This window comes from Rhinolophus hipposideros (genome assembly GCF_964194185.1).
Source record: "Rhinolophus hipposideros genome assembly, chromosome: 16".
Classification (NCBI taxonomy): Eukaryota; Metazoa; Chordata; class Mammalia; order Chiroptera; family Rhinolophidae; genus Rhinolophus; species Rhinolophus hipposideros.
The window spans coordinates 26,050,880-26,074,718 of NC_138062.1; the positions used below are offsets into that span (position 1 = coordinate 26,050,880).

At 36.6% G+C, this 23,839-nt stretch overlaps 1 protein-coding gene across 4 annotated transcripts in view; it reads left to right on the forward strand.

Moving 5' to 3' along the window:
• Positions 1-23,839, forward strand: part of GUCY1A1 (guanylate cyclase 1 soluble subunit alpha 1) — a 55,388-nt gene that overhangs the window by 21,690 nt on the left and 9,859 nt on the right. For all 4 annotated transcript variants that reach the window (XM_081077267.1, XM_081077270.1, XM_081077268.1 and 1 more), the window contains exons 2-7: positions 5,561-5,927; positions 11,780-11,841; positions 15,263-15,321; positions 16,720-17,429; positions 18,793-19,278; positions 22,317-22,460. In XM_081077267.1, coding sequence (XP_080933393.1) covers positions 5,673-5,927; positions 11,780-11,841; positions 15,263-15,321; positions 16,720-17,429; positions 18,793-19,278; positions 22,317-22,460 — 1,716 coding nt within the window. In that variant the 5' untranslated portion in view covers positions 5,561-5,672. The remainder of the gene's footprint in view (positions 1-5,560; positions 5,928-11,779; positions 11,842-15,262; positions 15,322-16,719; positions 17,430-18,792; positions 19,279-22,316; positions 22,461-23,839) is intronic.

Below are 23,839 nucleotides of genomic sequence, written 5' to 3' on the forward strand. Positions count from 1 at the left end.
CAAGACCAACCATCTGTCCAACTCTGATGCATTTCTCATTCTGCATTCCAAATAATCTTTTAAAAATGCAATCTAATCTATTCATTTTCTTACTCCTTAATCGTTCAGTTGGTTGACCTCAGAATAGAGTTTTAATTTGTTCAACATGGTTTATGGAGCCCTCTAAATCCTGACTTCAGCCTGTCTCATCTCTTACCACCACCACCACCACCACCACCACCACCACCACCACCACCACCACCACCTTTCTCTCCTTGACTCCATGCTCTGCTCAGGCTGGAATTACTTCAGTTCCTAGAACATGACCAGATCTGTCTTGACCTCCGAGCATGCTGTTCTCTCCTCAACTCTCTTTACCTGGCTCAGGGCCACAGTTCAGCTCAGATGTCTCTTCCTCCTGGGACTGGGTATGAATGCTTAATTTGCACTGCTAGAGCACTGCGTGCCTCCCGTTTTTGCAGCACATGCCACACTTGGACTGATGGGTCAGAAATAGTTTCCCAGCTGGACTGGAAACTCCCTGAGAGCAGCGGATGTTCTTTACTCACTGCTCTGTCACTGCATCTAGAAGAATGCCTGACACGTTGTAGCCATCCATAAATATATGTTGAACAGAGTGAATGGATACATGACTGAAGTAGCAGGCTATCCAGTATATCAAAGAATCTACGGGAGTGGATATTATGGAAAAGAAAATGCCAATGGCATGGAGAATTGAAGCCTATTAAGAGCCAAAAGATTCTTGGGGTTTAACTTTTAGGAGCTCACTGTTTAATTTCTCAGGGAAGGTTTTCAGTAACATAGTGGAAGCAAAAGCCAGAGAGTTGGAGATTTAGGAATAAATATTGTGTAAGGAAGTGGACACAGCACAGAGGGCCTGATCTTACCAGAGTGTGACTATAAAGGGCAGCAGAGATCACGGGAAAGCCAGGGAGGAGGGAAGGTCTGAAGGGTCTGACCTTCATCTGCTTGCCTTTTTCTTAACTTAGTACTGGAGAGACTTGGACACCCTCACCTGTTTTCCTACTACTTTGTCCTCCCTTCCTGATATATCACAGGCGAAAAGTCTATAAATATTTCCTACCGCAAAGTGAAAAGAAACACATTTTTAAATTCTTCATTCATGGGATTTTATTTAATACTTTTTCAATTTGGGAGGAATGAAAACTTTCTAGATTTTCAGTCTACCTGAAAATTAAGCTGTTTTCTTAACATTTGTTTATAAAAATGGCTGTGGCAGTTTGTACTGGAGTATGCAAACTTTATCCTTACTAAGGCAGTTTGTTTTGAAGTTCTTTCCTCCTTTCAGCTACTCTTAAAAATCTAGACTTTGGAATTTCATCTTAACACACTTACATCTCTTTAACCCAGACTTGGGCACTGCTAGATGCTAGGTCTGATGTTGGACACAGATATAGGTATTGCTTTGATTATGGAGCCTTAGTTTGTAGCCCACACCCATTTCTAATTTAAAATCTGCTCTTTAATGCCTGCTGCTGTAAAAGTGTCTTCTTGTGTCACAGAGCACCTGTGGAGTGTTTTCCTCAGGTCTTTTTACATGTAGAAAACAAAGTTTTTGTGCTTAATTGGCTCCTAAATGATGGCCCTTCCCTTTACCCGAACAATAAGGCCCACTGGTTATTAATACAAGGTCACTAACTGGGTCCTTATTCTCTCCATAGCAGTTAATCACTTACTAGTAAGAAGGAGAGAGCGTTCTGTATATTTGGAGGCTGTTTAATCATCAACTTTGGGAATGGCAAATATTTCTCTGAATTTCTGAGAACATACAGCCCACTGCTTCCCAAGGCTTTGTCACCAAATTTATTACTTTAATTAATTTGCATTTCATTTGCCATGTTACTGTCATTTCTGCAACCAGCTACCGTGTTTCCCTGAAAATAAGACCTGGCCATACAATCAGCTCTAATTCATCTTTTGGAGCAAAAATTAATATAAAGTATTATATTATATTGTATTATATTACATTACATTATATTATGTTATATATATGTTATACTTATATAAGACCCGGAATTTATTATATTATATTATATTATATTTTATATTATATTATATTTGATATATTTTATTATACTGGGTCTTATATTAATTTTTGCTCAAAAAAACTCATTAGAGCTGATTGTCTGGCCAGATCTTATTTTCAGGGAAACACAGTATGCACTGAATTCAGCAAGCAATCAAGCTATTTGTGAGCTAATTTAGCAGCTATTTGCTGCTAATGTTATACGTAAAAAAAAAAATCACTGGTTGAGTTGATGGGCCTTTTCTGTATTCCTGGAAGGCAAACACAAGACAAAAGAGGTTTCCAAGGTACCAGCACTGCGTGCATCTGTTTCATAGTGTAATTTCATCAGTTGAACAGATAAAGAATGCTAATTAGTTTGTTTACAGATTTGTGATTTAATGAGACTAAACATTTAACTGATCTTGTTTAACTAAACATTTAAGTGAGCACAACTTGTTTCCTGTTGTGTTTTTAGTTTCATAAAAAACAGTGCTAGATATATTTTCTGGAAATTACAATACTGTGCAATACAGGAGAATTTCAAGGAAGGTTGACTGCTCAGTTGTATTCTGCCATAGTGAGATTGAATAGGAAGATGAGAATAAAAATGTTGGGTTTAGGACAAGGGTTGGAATTCATTGCTAATGAGAAGATTAAGCTAATGGAAGACTTTATCATAAACTATATTATATCAAACTCCTAAATTTAGTACTAAATCCAGTACTAAAATTCTAATATATACCTTACTTTTGGAAGCAGTTCTACACCTTCATTAGATTAACCTATAATCAGAATACTGTTGTTTATTGCCTTCCCTTTTATTTTGAGTACCTTCAAAAAATTCCAACTGTTCTTCTAATTTCTTCTTATAATTGTTGTAGTTATAGTTTGATATAGCTGAAATCATGGGATTCAGTTAATATGTCTCTTCTTAAAAAATTGACACAAAGTAATGATATACTTTTTATACATAAGTGATTATTTAATATTATCTACTACATTCTCTTTACTTACTTTCATGTACAAAACTGGATCCACTATATCTTGAGGGTGGATAGGTAGAGGAGATGAGGAAATAACTCGCCTTATAGTCACAATTATATTTGGATTAAAATGCTTCATTTAAATTGCTCAGCTTTTTATAATCAGGGGTCAGAAAACTACAGCTGTAAGCCAAATCTACAGCCTGTTTCTGCAAATAAAGTTTTATTGGCACACATCCATGCCCAATCCTTTGCACATCAGCTATAGCTGCTTTTATGCTGCAATGGCAGTGTTGAATCTGTGACAGAGACCTACAAAGCTGAAGATTTCTATTTCCTGGTCCTTTATGAAAGGTTTGCTGACCACTGACCTAAACTACACATGAGGACAGGCGTTAGTAAATAATCATAGGATTATGCTGAGATACACTAAGGCCTGAGAAACAAATATTTGTGGAATTGAATCTTAAAAGAAATATGGTTGAGAGCATTACATTTTCAGGTCTTTCAGAATCCAAGTCACCATTCCACTTATCGCCAAATTACCTTTGGGTCACTCAGTAGCCTGCTGAGCTAGGCCGCTCCTTATTCTATTCTGACAGAATATGTTTTCTGTTCAGGAATATATAGGATCTTCCTTGTACCTTCTTGAAGATTCATAAATTACATACATTACATTTGGTCACAGATTTGGGGTATGACTTGAAGTAAGATAGAGTACTGGTAGCTTCTTTTGGCCTGTCAGCATTCATAATCCTCACCCATACTTAACAGCCCATGGCACCCCAAGGATTGTCAGATGTTGAATTTAGCTTTCTTATTTGTCTCATTTCAGAAAATGAATTGTCCATCATTCTAAACTTATTAGATAACTTATCTGTGACAATTATACAAGCTGTTGCTTATACATATTAAGGACATATTAAGAGCATTGAGGCACATAGGGATAAAAGAAAGAATTGAACTCTATTTGTAAAGACTGAAGTATAAGGCTTTTTATCCTGGATGATTCAAATGCTACAAGCCAATGAGCAAAAGAATTATGTTCTTGTTTGTTTTTTAATGTAATCCTCTAAGCCATATCTTTACGTTAAACTAATCCTAATTTACAAATTAAACCTGATTATTGTAGAAACCAGTATAATTTGGTAACATAAGTTTGGGTTAAATGAAAACACATTGACTCTGGAGTCAGATGGACCTACATTTAAAGTCTAGTTCTGTCACTTTCTAGCATTTCAAATGAAAGAAAATGACCTAAACATTTAAGCTTATGGCTCATTGGGGATAATAATACCTGTGTCATATGGTTGCTATGAGGATAAAAGGATTCCTATAAGGCTTAAATGTAAACACAGGGTTCTCAGAACTGTGCCAGGCACATAATAGGGGATAGGTAAACATGGTTTGTTTTCCACTCTTTTTTGTGTTTTTGGTTCTTCAAGAGTGGAAATAGTTGGAGAACCCAGTTAATTAAGACCATTAGCATTGCCCATAAGCTGAACTCACAACTAGACAGTTCCAGTGACAAACAACCAATGATAAATGGGTTGTGAATTATGTGAGGATTCACAATCACAACATCAACAAATACAAAAGTACAAGGGGAATGGCCTTGTGTGTGATTTCAGTGGGCCTCTGGGAAGAGAGGCCTTCTTGGTTTACTCCAGTGTTATCTAGATTTGAATTCAGAGACTCTTGCCAATCCAATGGCATGTTTTTAGGTATCAGGAGTTCTTTGAAATAGTATTATTTTTTTTCATTGTGATGATATTTTAGTTATTTGACTATTTATAGAGACTAGTATCTTTTGTGGTAACTATTTCAATTAATTTTTTTCATCTACAAATTAGCATTCCAGATCTGCATATATTGAAGCATATATATATATGCTTCATATATACACACATATATACACACATATATACACACATACATACACCGTGTTTCCCTGAAAATAAGACCTAACCACAAAATAAGCCCTAGCATGGTTTTTCAGGATGACATCCCCTGAACATAAGCCCTAATGTGTCTTTGGAGCAAAAATTAATATAAGACCCGGTCTTATTTTCGGGGAAACACAAAATTATATATAAAATGGTTTATGCTATTCTGATTTATCAGAAATGAGAGCATAATGAGAATGTAGTAGAATTAGCACTGATAAAACATAGATTTAGACTTGGCTTCTGTCTTAAAACCAAAGTGTTCTATTCATGTAGAATTAAACTAGACCACATGGGCTATAAAAATGTCCAAAAAGACACTTTGGAGAAAAAAAAATGTCCTTATTATATTTGTATTCATTTGAAAAGTATTACAATGTTAAAAGGAAGTATTTTACTAGTATATTAAAATACACACATATTAAAGATCTTTATCAAATGTTTCATCCATTTTTTAATTGACGTTTCCACCAGATTATTTTTTTTTAATTTGAAAATGCACTATGACTGTATAGTCTTTGCTTCTTCACACCTGGCTTTTTCTGTTTTCCTAAGTGTACAAAGTCACTCCTCTTTCTGTTCTGACTTTCTACTGTTTACAGACACCCTAGTCACCAGTGTCCTTGATCTGACAGTGGCTTCTGTTTGTCGGTCCCACGTAAGAAAAATTGCTCTCCAGGAGGAGATCCACAGCAAGGTGAGGTCACCAACACCATGTTCTGTACGAAGCTGAAGGATCTCAAGATCACAGGGGACTGTCCTTTCTCCTTACTGGCACCAGGGCAGGTTCCTAAAGAGCAAGCAGAGGAAGCAACAGGAAGCTCAGACAGCTGCCAAGCCACTCTGCCCATCTGTCAAGATGTTTCTGAGAAGAATGCACAAGGAAGTCTTCCCCAAAGGAAGACCAGTCGGACGCGTGTCTATCTCCACACATTGGCAGAGAGCATTTGCAAACTGATTTTCCCAGAGGTGAGTACTCACCGTTTGGTGATTTAACTGCTCTTTTGAAAATTGTTAAAGAATGTTTTTTTCCTGAGGAAAATGTCAGCATTTGCTTTCTCACTTTCAAGGCTATAATAGATGTAGACTATTTCCTGGAAACATATAAAAAAAATCCCTTTAAAAGAATCATATTCTTAAATTGTGTCTATCTTAAAATGTTTCAGATCTTGAATTCGTTTCAAAAGGATCTTGCACTCTGACAACCTTTATGACTGAGCAACTGCGTAACTCCCTTAGCATCAGCTTTCTTGTCTGGAGAATGGAAATGATAGCAGTTCCTACCCCCTAGAGTTTCAATGAGCATGAAGTGAAGTACTCCACATACTCCACAGCTCTTGCCATACCATAAATGCCCAGTAGTTGTTAGCTACTATTTTAAAATTAAAAATCCTTGAAGAATAAATTATATTCTGCAGTGTTTTCTTTTTCTTCTGATTCCAAAGAGCATCATGTATCCTCTGACAATTTGTTGAGGTGGGAAAAATCTCCCCTTTCCTACGGGTTCTGAGACTGAAGTCTGCTGAAGCCAGGCTTGACCTACTCCTTTGGGTCAGAGTCATGGGCCAGTGGTTGCCAGTAGCTATGCATAGTTAGCTTGGACATTTCTTGATAGAACTCTGTCGTCTGTGTAGCCTAATGCCATTTTGAGACATGGAACCCTTTCTGTTTATCTACCTTCATAAGAAACTCTGGGGAAAGGGCATATACCTAAATAGGTCAAATGTCTTAGAAATAGAAGGGGCATGTAGAAAGCTCCTCTTCCCTTGCAGGGCTATAGAGAGCAGAAACTGGAAGTCTTCATGATGTCTCTCATGATGTGTTTAGTTTTATGGAAACTCGCTTAACCTATGAGTTTCGACATTGATATAATCAGACTCCAGCTATCATAATTTACCAGTAGTGTTCAATTGATGCGACACCAAAGCAGTGAGGAACACAGACTTGCTGACTTTTAATGACTGAAAGGATCTTCAGAGGTCACCTTGTTGCCCCTCCCAAGAAGGACTAGGGAGTTAAGTAACTTGACCAAAGTCACACAATTTTTGAAGGGCAGAGCAAGCAATTATTGCTGTCAAATAATATGGGCTCGAGTGACTGAGAAAGAAGAGACTTGAATTGAAGCTTGAAGCATGGATAAATTAGAATTAGCAGAACGTTGAAGGTACTTACTTCACATAGAATAGTAACACAAAAGTACTTTGGTTAATGGCCTTTGAAACAGAAGTATTTAATTATTCTCACCCTACTCTAGTCACTAGACAGCCAACTTTGGCTGGGATGAGGGATGTAGCCCTTGTCAGGGAGCTGTTTGGCATCACAGTCTGGGAAGTGGTTGGTATTCTCCTTTCCAAGGACAGAGTGAGATGCCCAGAGTTGAACAGATGGTGATGATGGGAAAGCTGGAGCGCATCCATGCTTCCCCTGAGTCTTGTCATTACCATGCTGGCTTCATCAGTTTGTTTGATAAATGTTGAATTCCTAAAGTAGAAATCATACACATGTTGGAAGCTCTTTTAAAAACATTCTGAATACCAATATAAATGGTACTTTACTTTTTTCTTTGTCTTTACTTAGAATAATCTGTGTTGTTTGTTTATGAACTCGTGGTAGTTAAGATTTGACTACACTGCCATATAGAAGACAGAGAAAGCAAAGCTAAAGAATTCTAAGAGGCGGGAGGGGTATAGTTGGCATTGATCACTAGAAATTTTCTTCCAACAAGTGAGGCCATTTGCCTTATAACAGTAAATGTCCTAATGTTGGACACATTTGGACTGTGTAATAATAATCTAGACTACTTCATCATCTGTCCAAACATCTGCGTGTCTTTAATTAAATAACACTTTTTTTCTGACTGGTTTTTTTTTCAGTAGACAGATTTAATTCTTAGTATATTGTCTAGTTTCAGTTCTATTGGTAATCCAAAGGAAGAGACTCAAAATGCCATTTGACAACATCACAGTTCTTTTTAGATAATCAGATTTAACTCCCAATTTATGTTTTTAGGGGTGGCAAGTATTAAAATTCATTACTCTTAACAAATTGAAAGTAGGAGGTATCATTCCATAGTTGTGGAATAGTCAGGCTTAAACGATCTTGTTGGTCATCTAATGCAAACTTTTCATTTCTGTTGAAGAAATCGAGGCACATAAAGTTAGGCCACTTGCTTTACGTAAAAGAGACTACTGAAGAAATGGAAAGGTCTCAGCATTTCATTCACAATCCATTATTTGTGATAATATTGTTTGCACATTTTTTTCATGGCTATTGCTCCCTGATAATTCTGTAGGCTCTTTAGGTATGGTGTCTTTAGGAACTTGCTATGTAGTATGAGCCACAGTTGGTCTATCTTTGGTCTGGAAAATCATTAAAACTGTAAAAAAGTTGAAAATCAACTGAAATAGTCAAACCATACCAATGAAATTCCATTCAGTGTTCACAGTAATATTGCATCAAATGATAGTTATACCTGAAATATTAATATGTAGTGTATTTGTGAGAAAAGTACTGGTTTTAACAATGAATACATATCTATCCTTTATCAAGTCAAAAGATAATTGTTACGTAAAGAGAAACAAACTTGAGAGCAACACTTCATTTACTTTTGGGGACAGGTGCCCCCTCTGTGAATCAGAAATTCCATGATCCACAACACTTCCAGGTCCAAGAATTGTGGATGTAAGCAGAGCCCATTTTTCCAAACCTCAAATGGAAGCTTTCCCAAATAAAAGGGAGTTTGGGTGTTAGGTACTAAACATCAACAGAAGACTACTACACAATATTTATGTGTATTGGATTGTAGGAACCATGTTTTGAAGAAAATATTGGATTTAGCCCTAATTTACCATGCTAAACTAAAAATCAATATATGGATTTGTCAGAATGTGGAATATTTGACCTTCCTAGAGCAGTTCTGATTGTATGTCATGAGGCCCTGAAGTTGGCTTTGTATGACAGGCCTCACTCAAAGTTGAGTCCTGCCAATGGCTTCATTGTGAAATTGTGTCATCCCAGGGTCCAGGATTAGAATATATTATAGGAGCTACAGAGCCAAGGCAGGAACCTCTATGCACCATCAGCCTTTACAATAAAAGTGTTGCCTGGAAAGCTTGTGGGTTTTGATTTTTTTTTTTTTATCTTATAACAATTTTCCAGAGGAGCAATGATATATCATAAAAGCAGATATAAACGTCTGTTAATCCATAATATCACTAGAGTATGCTACTAAACCTTTGCTAAGATTGCAGCACCATTTTCTTTAGAAAATAAGTTCTGATTCCAAATGAAAAGTTAGGAACACATATATTCCACCAGCTCCAGCAATGGGAAGAGGGACCATTTCTCCTCCCCTCTTACAATGACAGCATTTACATTAAGTGGAAAAAATAAAATAAAATAATAAAAATAAAAAATAATAATAAAAAAAAGAAAGCACCAGAAAAAGAAGTTCCTGGTGAGAGTGAGAAGTAAATGAAAGGCCAAGAAAGATCTTGATTGAAAAGGGTAAAAGAGTACACCTGAGGGTTTAATCAGAGGTAAAGAGGGAGAGAATGATGTCTCTACTAGCACTTGGGAGGAGGAAGGACAAATCTTTCAGTGGCAGAACTGGATGGGTTTGTTTTTTTTCTCATTGCCTATCAAGAGTTTTTGGTCAGAGGAGCAAATGGTGCATAAACAGATCTAATTCAATTATTTTAAATTGGAAACAACCTAAATGTATTTGTAAACAAGCTAAAAGAGTAATGCCTCTTGGCTCTATTGCTTCACTGATACAATTTTATACATTAAGCTTTCAAGACTTTGAACCTCTGACGGGGAATATCACTCATTTTTTCATTAATTCCATCAATATGTATTGAGCATCTCCTATGGCTATGTACTGTTCTAGGTGCTGGATATATAGTGGTGAACAAAACAGGTGTTCCCTTCCCTTTTGGAGTTTCCACTCTAGTGGAGGACATAATAATAATAATAATAATAATAATAATAATAATAATAATAGCAGGTGACAAATGCATGAAGGCAAAGTGAGCGCTTATCACCAAGGCAATGACCCTCATTTTATTGATGACCTGTTGGCCCATATGGATATGTTTTACGGGAAGAAATAACTCCCAGCAACCCACGGTTTCATGGGTTTTAATCCACCTGAATATGCTGGTGTTAGTAATGCCAGAGTAACCTTCTACGAAGTAAAAACGCCTTCGAGAAATTGACGCTTTTCAAGCATGCTGGCTGATCCATCTCATTTACAGTCTCCAATTTAAATTCCTTTTTTCTTGACATAAAAGACTGCTGAGAAACGTGCCCTTCGCAAACATGTTCCTCATCTGCCAGGCATCCTGCCCTTTGCCACCAGACAGGTCCTCAGGACCTTGTTTAGAATCTGCTCACTCGAGAAGTCTCCCGCCAGCCTTTTGTTCATCCTGAGGCAGACATATCTTGCCTCTCCTTATCAGAACAGAGAAGTTGTTCTACATACCATGTTTTCCCAAAAATAAGACCTACCCGGAAAATAAGCCCTAGCATGATTTTTCAGGATGACATCCCCTGAACATAAGCCCTACTGCATCTTTTGGAGCAAAAATTAATATAAAAATTAATATAATATTTTCGGGGCAACACAGTAGTAAATTTGAGTTTTCTTTTCTTTTCGGCCCTTGCATTTTCGTTCAATAAATTTCAGATTTCTTTTCTAAGCGCTGTAATGTATATTAAAACAGAAAATTCTTTCGGGCTTTATTTCATTAAAACAGAAGATTGGCTATTTTCCTGAACTCGATTGCCTCATTTGACCAGTGGAAACTCTAAGAGAGATATAAATAGTTCTTAAGGAGAAAGGAATTTCCCAACTTGGAACATGGCCAGAAAATTCTTCACTTTCCTCTGGGTAATCTACAGAACGAGTCAACGATTATATATACACATGTAGATATATATGATTTTTATATGGAATGCCAAAAAATGGGCATCACTTTTTACCAATGCTCTACGTCTCCTTATTAACTAGAGACGACAACTTGTTTAGAAAGATTAATAGATAGTCAACAACTTTATAAAAGTATGGAAGCTTACGCACAAATATCTTGCAGTATAGGAAAATTCATGAAATACTCAGCAATCAATGAAAGAGAGTAAAACTGTAAGTATTCAGTGAAGATTGTCAGTTCAAAGAAAGGAAGCTAGTACAAGTGAGGGCAAATCCAAGATTTGTTTCAAGTTAATGATTAACTGATCTTGGTAACAGATTAGATTTAAGGGATACAAGAAAGGGGAAAGACAGATATCTCCAGTTTCCTTGAGCAGGAGATGTAAATGATGCCTGAAACATTAATGGGAATTTGCAGTTAAGGGCTGAGAGTCACTGATGTGATGGGTTTGTGAAAGGAATAGGGAGTTGCTCAGCTCAAGCCATGCTGGCATTGAAGTATTGGCAGCGCGTCACTACTCACCCAGAGGTAGTGATGGCCAGGATTCATTCATGGAAGACCTGACATTACCAAACTGGAGTCTTCTATTTGGATTCCATCTCAACTTGACTTTGTTTTGTGGCTGTCAGAACCACCCACCAAGGGCAAAGCCCCTGGGCCACAGCCCATATCCAAACTCAAAGGCGTCTGAGCTCATTGTTTCTTCCCAGGTTTGAAAAACCCATTGAAAATCAATGTCACTTTCCAAAGTGTAAATTCACAGCACTTATCATTTAAATATTTCTGTATCTGCTTTTTCACAAGAAACTTTCAGGATAAACATTTAAAATATATCTTCAAGTAAATTTAGTTAAGGGAATATTTAAAACTTTTGTTTTCAATTTTCAGTTCGAGCAGCTGAATCTTGCACTTCAGAGAACACTGGCAAAACACAAAATAAAAGAAAGCAGGTAAATTAAACCATTTTAATTGTCTGAACTTCCTATTACCATCTTTGATACTATTACTAATAACCAACACTTACTGAAAGCATGAATGTATTTGGAATCCTTATGGTATGCCAGAAACTGGACTGTTTTAGGTGCCGTGAATCTAAAAGTAAGTGCATTTGTTGTTTACATTTTACATATCACGAAGCTCAGGTTTATATAAAATGTTTAGGATTTCATAGGGGTTAAGGAAAAGGCAAACTAAATTTCCAACCTTATTTTTCAAAGCCCATGATTTTAACCATGTTGCCATATACTGCTGCTTTAACAAACTCCCATAGACCTCTTCTTTCCTATTAAGGGGTAATTTCTGAAATATTTCACAGGTAAGCTATGGATCCCAGACAATCAGTACAGACTCCTTGCCTGAAGGATATCCTAAAAGGTTGGGGCAGGGTCCCAGTAATACCTCTCCCCTCTCTTCTGCCCCCCTCCCACTCAGGTTAAACTTTTAGCTGTTGTAACAGGAGGTGAGATGGGAGAAGGATCAAGGTGGGTGAATGGGGGGCTTGGGGCAGCAACTATGTATTAATCCTTAGGGAAGTCTTTCAGTATTTTCATAACTAGTTTGGTTATACTGGTGTGCACTGGCTGAATATCAGTTCTATGTATACATTTTCTTGTACTCTCTTTGACATTTTCTTAAGAAAGCTTTCTGTAGAGGCTTAATATATAAGGTGATTTTTAAAAAGATCTGACTTATAGAGTTAATTTTTCAAATATATGTTGGCATAGTTACCGCTGGTAGATAACTTGATTTGGCCTTGTTTTTGATTCCTTGAAATCTCAAGGATTATTTCATCTGTAAATGATAGAATAAATACTTGAGTTCAAATGTACAGAATTGAACATTGAAGTTTTGCAAAGCACTATAATTGTCAGGAATATTTTATAAATTCATTCATCTTTTTACTACTCATGATTTAATAATCTGTTCTGTGGATTATCTGTGCTTAATTTTCCTTGCTGACTAACTTGTCCCAGACTGCAGGCAGCAGGCTGCCAAGAAGGCGTCACAGATGGGTCCAGAAGGAGAGAGTGTGAATCCATGTGTCTGACAGAAGTTTTGTTTACACGAGTGATATGAAAAGCATTCCAGAATGCCTCTGACCTTAATTCTCAGTCACGCTGATAAGATACCCACACGTCATTGTAGCCGTGCTACTGTGTCTGTCTGCTTAAGTCCTTGGCAGCCAGTTTACTGAAAATTTATTCTCAGGGCTTTGTGGTCTGAAAAGTTCCTAAACTAGATGCAGGGATTCTGTTAGGTTGTGGTACCAGCAGTGTATCTCTTTTAAAAATCTCAAAACTGAAAAAAAGAAAGAAAAAGATTTTATTTGGAAATCTTGAACAATCTTTTACCACTTCCCTGATTTCTTAAAGAACTCATCATACTTTTAAATTGTCCTCATGATAACATTCAGTTGTTGAAATAAGATGAGGGCCTTTTTTTCTTGTAAGAGTGCCTGCTAATATGCCAAATGGCTTCTCTCTGCTTTGCTTTTTCAGTTCGTGGGTATGTTCTTTGTTTCTGTTCTTTTTGTTTTTTCCCCCCAATCTTCCTTTTGGCAAGGCAGCTACCATTTCTATTGCTCTCATTTTACCAACTGCTGAACACACCTTAACTCCTTTTTGGACGGCTTGTTATCTTATATGACTTGAAAAGCAAAAATAAACAAGTAAACAAAAACAATCTAATAAACTGTCCCTAAATAAATTTTAGTGTAGCCCGTTCTGATACTTCTCTTGGTTCTTTGTACATCGAGCTTTTGCTTCGTTTCTTTTATGGGAACTTTTGTTCACATCATCATATGTGGGACTCATGGCCGGTGTTTGTGTGCAACGCACAGACATTTACGGGTGCACGCACAGGCTTACACTTCCTGTTGTTATTTTGAAGGGACAGATAGGGAACTTACTTTGAAGTGCAATATGTGTCCTTTGAACTCGCAAAGCTCTGTTCACATCTCATATCATGAGTGCGGGGAGATGGCAGAATTGTAGCTCTCTGAACAGATTTGCTCTCATTCTTTAGCAAGAAATAGAAATTGCTTAAATGAAAAAAAGTAAATCTAAGGACTGATTAATATGAAATAATATATATCAAGGAGTTTGGTGATGGACAGAGACTAGACTTTCAGTGGCGAGCACACAACAGAGTACACAGTTGTTGTATTATAAGGACATACGCCTGAAACTTATATAATGTTATTATTAACTAATGTCACTCTAATAGGCGTACACTGTTTTATATATATATATCTATATATATCTATATATATATATAGATATAGATATACACATATATATGTATATATGTATATATTTCTTTATATATATGTGTGTGTGTATCTATCTATCTATCTATCTATCTATCTATCTATCTATCTATCTATATATATATCAGTATATATAGGTTTGGGGATCTCTAGAGTCAAACTAGATAATATTGTAGAGTGATCCCAAACCAATTTAGATAAGAAAATATTTCCTCTGAGTATTTTAAATAATTATAAGCAATACACCCTTATGTGACAAAGTAGTAGACTTAACAATTTCTTTTCTTGAAAATATTTTCTTTTGAAACTTCTCTACATGTATAGTGTTTTATTGAAATCTGTTTAAAATTTGGTATTTATGCCTGTTTGTAAACTTGGCTTGTCTAATGGTAAACTAAACCACAAATAGAACTTGGGTGTCCTAATATGCTTTTGCTGTTTGGCAAATTTGCTCAAAATCAGTCATCGCTATAAGAAATCGTCAAACAATTAGGCAGACCTGAATCAACAAGTTGTCCAATTGAAATTGCAAGAGACTTCTATCAATTAAAATGTATGCTATTACATTAAAGAATAGACTTTTTAGTTACTAATTTTTATACAAGATCAAGGATAAAAGTTTAATGATGTCTGACAGTTAAATATCTAGGACCTAAAACTCAAAAGTAAGTTATGCTATGTATTCACCTTAGAAAAAAATAGTGATAGTTAAAAGTGAAATCCATCAGGATGTAGGTATTTCTTCTTGATTGGTTTATCAGAAAAACCTTGGGCTGCTTTATTATCATCTCTTTCTGGACTATTTCACACTCCTGGTTCCCTACCGGTGTAGACCTGTATAATATAATCTGTGGATAGTGAAAAGATGAGCCCACATCGTAAAAAAATGATGAAACATTTTATATAAGGTATATGTGAGAGTTTTCTAGCATTGTTTTGGTTTGTACATGTCACTGCTCCTTTCCTATAAACTTGACAGTCAGTCAACATTTGCTGTTACAGAAAAGGTAATTTAAAATATTTTCTGTCATTTCTGAATGTTATAATCTGAAGTTTTGGCATTTATTTGTCAGTTTATAATTTAAATATTGAAATAATTTCAGAAAATCTGTGGAAAGAGAAGACTTTGAGAAAATAATTGCAGACCAAGCACTTGCAGCAGGTAATGGAATTGTTTATGTAATTAGGAAATAATTATACAACTAATAGTTTACCTGTAAACTGCCATTTTCTTTTCGTAGAAAATACCTATAAAACTAATGTTTTCTTCTAAAGTATTTATGTTTATTTGTTGGTGACTTCCAGTGTGAAGTGTTCAATGTTATATATTGTGTTAGCATAATGACTAACTCTTTTTCATACTATATATATATATATATATTTTTTTTTTTTTTTTTTTTTACCTAAAACATTTCCTCTTCTTGTCCTGTTTATTTGCTGAGAAGTAGATAAGGCCAAATGGGAAACTGACTCATAGACATTTACATGCTTTGGTCTTGAAGTTGTCTAGGTATTCCTCATTTATGCATGGGAAATCCTAATCAATAAAGTAAAATAAATAACTTTTTTTAATGTTGGAAACAATCATGTAGAAAGGGGTTAATGGTGTTCTCATATGAATAATTAGTTTAGGGAGACAAGTAGATGAGTAAATTTGTCACACTGACCTTTTCAAAGTTTGAATACATGGATGGACCAATAGGCTAAATTTTTATAAAAGTATAACATATTAAGAATTTAATAATAATGACACCACCAATAATAATAATAATAATAATAATAATAATAATAATAATAGTGGTGATGATGGCTAACTTATATTGAACCCTTCCTAGGAGCCGGGCACTATTGTAAACATCATCCCCCACATATCCCAACAGTGCTATGAAGAGGGCACTATTGCTTTTCTAAGTTACAGATGAGAAAAACGTTTAATACACAGAGTTTAAAAGCAAAGGAGGTTAGGGAGGAAGTTGTAGAAAGTAAATAATATATTCCAAACACATATTCATTCGAGTAACATTAAACAACAAGAATGGTATTTTACTCAGAAAACAAACAAACAAAAACCTGCTTTTTATAATCTGGAAAGAAAAAATGACAAAATTGAGTTTCACGACCAGTGATTTCAAATTAATTCCTGTATCTGAAGCTTATACTCCTGGACGCCCTGCAAGGGGGACAGTACCCCTTCATCAACAGGTGCTGGTTTTATTGTTAACAAAATGGGAGAGCTTTTTCTGAAATGGACCTGATCTTGTAATTCCAATTGATCTTTCATAGTTAAGTTTAAGGGAGATAAAAAGTTGAATGTTATACGCAATCGATCATTCTTTTTTAATTAACTGATTTGGGATTTTTACTCAGAGTTACCAGAATTTTAGTGACTAATATACATAGATCATTTGAAGGTAGTTGGTTAATTTGGGTTGGAATTCTTATTCCCACATATAAAGGGAAATGAATCATCGAATAAAACAATGTTAAAAATAGTAGTAACAGCACAGTGTTACTAATATGACATATTTGATATGGCAGAAAATGTATTATATGCTTTCAGGAGTTCCAGTGGAGACCATCAAAGAATCTCTCGGGGAAGAGCTTTTTAAAATATGTTATGAGGAAGATGAACACATCCTGGGTGTAGTTGGAGGAACCCTCAAAGATTTTTTAAATAGCTTCAGCACCCTTCTGAAGCAGAGCAGCCACTGCCAAGAAGCAGAGAAGAAGGGCAGGCTCGAGGATGCCTCCATTCTCTGCCTGGATAAAGATCACGATTTCTTAAATGTTTACTATTTCTTCCCTAAGAAGGTCACATCCCTGATTCTGCCCGGCGTCATTAAGGCAGCTGCTCACATCCTGTATGAAACCGAAGTGGAAGTGTCCTTAGTGCCTTCCTGCTTCTGTAATGATGGCAGCGAGTTTGTTAATCAGCCCTATTTGTTATACTCCGTTCATGTCAAAAGCACCAAACCATCCCTGTCCCCAGGCAAACCCCAGTCCTCGCTTGTCATTCCCGCTTCTCTCTTCTGTAAAACATTTCCGTTCCATTTTATGTTTGACAAAGATATGACAATTCTGCAATTTGGCAATGGCATCAGGAGACTGATGAACAGGAGAGACTTCCAAGGAAAGCCTAATTTTGCAGAGTATTTCGAGATTCTGACTCCCAAAATCAGCCAAACATTTAGTGGAATCATGACTATGTTGAATATGCAGTTTGTGGTCCGTGTGAGGAGATGGGACAATTCTGTGAAGAAATCTTCAAGGGTAAGAGCAGCAACACAACAATATTTTGAATATGAAATAAATTATTTTGTATTTAGGGACCAGAAACAAAAAAGAAAAGATAAAGATATATGCATCACTTCAAAGGTTTTGATAAAATATTTATGTTTGAAAAGCTCTCAAGTACTTTTAAGGTTGGAATAAATTTAAACCAAGACCCCTTCTGAATTTATTTGCTTGCTTACTTGACCCATTTCTTCACAAATATTCATTGAATGTCATCTACCTTTTTTCAATCATTGTGAAATAGCTGACTTAATTTGGAATATAAGAGGTATTGTTCTACAACAAACAAACAAAAACCAATTATTCCTTATAGGACCCCACTAAGTGGATTTTTAAAATCAGTATTTAATAGACGTAGAAAAAAATCAATAACTTGTTTAATTGTTGGAGAATGTGGGGGGAAAGTTTTCTGTCATCTCATGATAGAGAACTTTGGTAATTATTTAGTCTTAGGAAAGAAAGTTTGCTAAATCATAGTTGATAGTACAAGCAAAGCAATAGAGAGGCTTGTGATGTGTATAACTTTTAGACATGCATACGCCCAGCAGATGCACTGTTTGTTCCCCAAAATGAAAATAGTTTTATTACTTTTCATTATAAAAAATGCAGAGCTAAATGTTCTTTTTTCAAATGGTAATACTTAAAGATGTCCATTGCAGCAAAAAAATCAAAAACATTAATGATGCACATTTTAGTTTAAAACAAAAAAATACTATTTATAACCTCCTTTTTATTACTAAACGATATAGTACTTTAGATACATTCCATTGTCATTAGCTATAGGTCTATTTCACTTTTCAAAGGCTGTGTAGTACCCATTGTAAAGTTGTCCTCCATTTAATTGTCTGCTGTTGAAGGACATTTAGGTTGCTTGGGACTCTTTGCTGCAGTGAATACACAGATGCGTGTTTGTCCACACTCATTCGAGTAAATCTTGTGATACAGGATGACCACTTAAAGTCTTACCCCTCTCAAGGCTCCTTGATACACTATTCCTGCTGGCTGCTACTATCAATGGGATGTAGTAACAAAAGCATCCGCGTAGCGCTTAGTGAGAAAATCCTTCAAGCAAGAATTTTTTGCACTGCTCATTGAAAGTTATATACAGAGTATACTCCAATATAGTCTCTAAATAGCTGCATACATTTTGGAACTCATAGTAACTTGGAACTATTGTTCCAGTTTAGAGGAATCGTATTGTTCTTTGTCAGCAGGTAGAAAACAAAATCAAGTTTAAATACAAAGCGTTTATTAGTATATTAACTTCCCCTCCTTTTGTCTCAAAAAGGTATTGGAGACTTGAATAAACCACGGCAATGGGTTCTCCTTTGTTTCATAGGTTATGGAGCTCAAAGGCCAAATGATCTACATCATTGAATCCAGTGCGATCTTGTTCTTGGGGTCACCCTGTGTGGACAGGTTAGAAGATTTTACAGGACGTGGGCTCTACCTCTCAGACATTCCGATTCACAATGCCCTGAGGGATGTGGTCTTGATAGGAGAACAGGCCAGAGCACAAGATGGCCTGAAGAAGAGGCTGGGCAAGCTGAAGGCCACCCTCGAGCAAGCCCACCGTGCCCTGGAGGAAGAGAAGAAGAAAACCGTGGATCTCCTTTGCTCTATATTTCCCTGTGAGGTTGCGCAGCAGCTGTGGCAAGGGCAGGTTGTGCAAGCGAAGAAGTTCGGTAACGTCACCATGCTTTTCTCAGACATCGTTGGGTTCACGGCCATCTGCTCCCAGTGCTCCCCTCTGCAGGTCATCACCATGCTCAATGCGCTCTACACGCGCTTTGACCAGCAGTGCGGAGAGCTGGATGTCTATAAGGTAGGCGTGGAGTGGGGGGATGCCAGTTTCCCAGGCAAAAGCACCTGAGAAAAAGCACTGCAGCTATGACCTGAGTTACAATGCAAACAAAAGGCTTTCCTTGGGAGGGTTAACCTGGGAGCCACATCTGAGAGCAGATACTGGGCATCAGTCATGTGGGTGTCCTCCAGCCAGAAAGAGCTCTGAATCTGCTCAGGAACAGAGATGATTGTTCCGTGAAAGGCCTGCCATATTGTCTTCTCAAAGAATAGGCATAGAATGGTGGCATGACACGCTGAGTAGAGGATGGAGTAGAGCACCCAGGATAAGTTAAAGTTTAAATGTCAGTGATCACTATGTTGTTGTGTACACCTGAGACAAAAAGAAGAAAAGTCAATAAACGTGACACTTGACTGTAGAAACTTAGTTGAGTTATGAAGCATGAGATCATTCAAAGTGTGGCTTGTATAAGCCACACTTTGTTTTGTATCCATAAAAGTAAAAAAAAAAAAACCACAGGGTGATTGAAATTGTATTTCAATAGATTAATTCAGTATAGAGTTAACGTGACAATTTTCATGGCTAGTTAACAGAAATCCAAATTATCTTTGTAAGGCATTATTATAAAGAGGCCGAGAGCAGAGAGTTCTTCAAACCTTGTCTCTACCTGACTTGCTTTGTAAACTGAAAAAGTTAACCTTTCTCATTTCTGCAACAGAGAAAATATTATGCACCCAGAGTTTGTATGCGTGAATAATAAACAATATGTCCCATAATCTTTATGAACAAGATTGTTATAAATATTGTAGTAAATAATATCTGTTATTCTTCAGGCAACAGGATTTTTGGAGAGCCTGTGAGGTACCAGGCATCATTCCAGGCACTGTGAATATACAGTGATTCTCCCTAAGCCATAAATTATTTTTTTAAAAAAGGAACTATTATCAGTAAGAGAACTAAGGGAGAGATTTCACGTTCTGCCTGTCTCTTTAGAAGTAAAACATATTTTTTACTGATTTTAAGTATTTTGCATTGTTTTAGATACCAGCATTAAGAATAAAACATGCTTCTCATTTGTGTGGGTGGAATCATCTCTTAATTGGCCACATAACTATCTGGTATTTCAGAGCTTAACTCAGCACAGAATAGAAAAATGATTGAGAAAGAAAGAAAAATTATTTGTGGGACTACATAAGCCCCTGATTTTAACCCCCCAATCTAGATGCTAGAAGTAAAACAAACAAATAAACAAAACAAAGAAACCCTTTTAAAAATTTCTAACAGGAAATTCCAGACAGAACTATGATCCCTTGGGACAAAAATAGGTCCATGTATAACTACAGATAAAATCATTGGCTTCAGTTAGGTTAAGCTTGATGACCTCTTGTGGAATTTATTGTATTTACTAGTTTTTGTAGACAGTTTCTATCTAAGAATATTTCCTGTCTCAGCGTTGTGAGAAGGAAGTCTTGCTCTCCTTTGCAAACTGCTGTGAGCGATAGCAGAAGTGGTGGGCCTCTTCTACAAGCTTCAAATTGGTGATTCCTATCAAGCGTTCAGAATCTAGCCTCGTTACTATGAAGATGGTAGCCATGGAGTTCCCTGATAAACCCAGCTGCTGCACAAGCTAGTGAATCATCATCTTTACTAGTTCTTATTTCCACCTTCTCTTCACTTCCAGGCGTGAAAACATCTGGAGACAGCTGTAAATAAATATGCGTCTTAACCACAAAATAAATTTAAGATATACAGAATGTATAATCATAGGCTGACCTATAGGTGTCATGGCTTCCTAGAAATAGTCAAGTTTATTTACTCCAGGACCTGATGATGTCAGGACTTATTTAATTTCATTTTCTGTCTTTCAATCTTTTGGTCATTTTGTGTGTGTGTGTGTGTTAGTAATTTATTTAGCCATTGTTTTAGCAAATACCTACTAGTCATCCAGCATTTGCCAGCATGGTGGGCACGATCCCTATGAGAAGAGTTCATGTGGGAGGCAGTGGAAGGGTGGCACTGACAAATGCTAGATTTCCATGTGACATGATGAAAGCTCCATTTCACTCAAGTCTGTACAGGGTGCTACAACAGCACAGCACAGAGAATAGGCACCTAACTCCAAGTTGGGATGAGAGTACCACTTCTAAGTAGTAACATTTATTGAGCACCTATGATCTCTTAGCCTTTATGTTAAGCACTTCTTATGTGTCCGTTACCAAGGAAAAGCTTAATGTTAGGCATGGCTGCCTTGTCCATTCATTGGTGAATATACTGGGCACCGCTGATATAGGAATTAATAAAATAGACAAACTCAGAGAGTTCTACTGGGGGAAAGAAGGACAATAAACAGATAAGTAAATTTATAGTATTCCAGGCAGTATAATATTCTGGAGGAAAGATAAAGCAGGTTAAGGGGTAGAAGGGCAAAGGATAAGGGATGAGTACTATTTTGCAGAGGGTGGTCGGGATAGGCCTTTCTCCTAAGGTGATGTTTCAGCAGGGGCTGAACGAAATGAAGGGTGATCCAAGTGGTTATCTGCAGGAAGCTTATTCCAGGCAATGGAATAGCAATTGGGAGCATGTCTGGTATATTTGAGGGAAAGCAGGAGGCCAGTTGGCTTTGGGTCAGAGTGAGAAGGACGGAGAATTAAGAGATAAAAGCAGGGATTAGCAGAGAGGTGGGTCAGGGAGAACTTCGGGTGTATTACAAGGGCTTCGGCCTTTATTCTGAGTGAAATGGAAGATTACTGAAAGTTTGTGTCTCTTTTTCCCTTTCTTATCTCCATTTCTCCATACTGTAAGCTTTGTATACGAGGAGTGAGATGATCTGATAAGTGACAATAAATATTTAGAGGAGAAGAAAAATGCAACTATTATATTATTAGAATTTGGTGCATTTTTTTTGTGGATTTAAATTAACTGTTAGCTTTTCGTAGCTAGTATCACAGACAGATAACACTAAGATTCGTTCATCTGTATGAATCTTAATTTCTGCTATATGTTATCTACTGATTTTTCTTGAACTTTTATTTGTAATATGGAAAATATGTTATGTGTAGGTGGAGACCATTGGTGATGCATATTGTGTGGCTGGGGGATTACACAAAGAAAGTGACACCCATGCTATTCAAATAGCTCTGATGGCCCTAAAGATGATGGAGCTCTCTGATGAAGTCATGTCTCCCCATGGCGAACCTATCAAGGTAACGTATACCAAAAATTGTCCAGGAAATGAGAGTAAATGCTTATTAGTTATCAAAAGAACAGTGTATTATTAGTTGGGGTTTAGTTGCAGAGAGCAAAATCTCTAACTTATTTAAGCAGGAAGAAATTTACTGCATGGTATTAAATGGTTTACACAATCATTGAGAGGACCAAAGAACCCAGCTATAAGCTGAGTTTTCAAAAAAGTGGCTCCCACAGCCACACTTGAGAACCACTACTTTTCCCACGATCAGGAAGCTGGCTCCAGAAATACATACCACATCAGCCACAGTCAGGGAACTTCTGTGTTGAGAAAGCTGCTGCCTCTAATACTGGCTACAGAACAAAACTATAATATCAGCAACATGGAAATCCTTCATCATGACACACACAAAATAAGTGACTGGAAACAGTTCTCTTCTAAACATGCCATGGAAAATCCAAAGGCTTCCATAGGTCTGCCTGCACTTGTAAGCAGCAGAAGTGCAGTCACAGCAGAAATCCTGGCTTGCAAATCTCACACCAAGTGTATCTGATTCACCGAACTTAAATGCATATGGAAATTGCCAGTGAGTTTGGAAAATGTAATTTTTATTTTTCTAATCTTCAGGGGAGGATGTTATGGTAGAATTGTCTCGAGCACATAAAATTCAAAAATTTCTAGATGAATCAGATCCCAGAATAATATTTTATTGCAGAAGAGAAAATAAAATTAACATGCTAGGCATTCGTTTAATAGATAGAACATGAGCAGATTATTTGTGGCACCTGTAGTGAATCGCCACTTAAGTTTTATAAGACAGGCCTCTCTTGATGACTTTCAGAAATGGGCCTCTGAAATGATATAGAATCCTCTCTGGTATGCTATGAGATATACAGAGAAGAAAGAAAAGAAGCTTTAAAACAAAACTATAATATTTAGAAGTTTAGTCTTGGCACTCTTTTTTTAAAAGATAGTTCTAGATTATCCTCTTTTATAGTTAGATGGTTTTCTAAGGGAAAAAAAACACACCACTAGGTGATGATTATAATACAATAAAAAAGGTACTGCTAGTCCTGACTCTTAAGTGTCAACAGAAACCATACATGTAAGCCTTCATAATTGTTGTCTAACTTCACTGTCTACCCACTTAAATATTGCTATGTGACACACTTCCATATATTTAGTGCTGTAAAACACAAACTTTTATTATGCATGGATTCTGTGTGTCAGAAGTCTGGATGATGTGTAGTGGGAATTCCTCATATCCACAATATCTAGTACCTCAGCTGGGAAAACTCAAATGGTGGAGGGCATTCGGAATAGTTGGATGTACCACTTGGATCTGGAGAACCCATTCCAAGATAGTAACTTCACTCATATGCCTGGTTCCTTGCT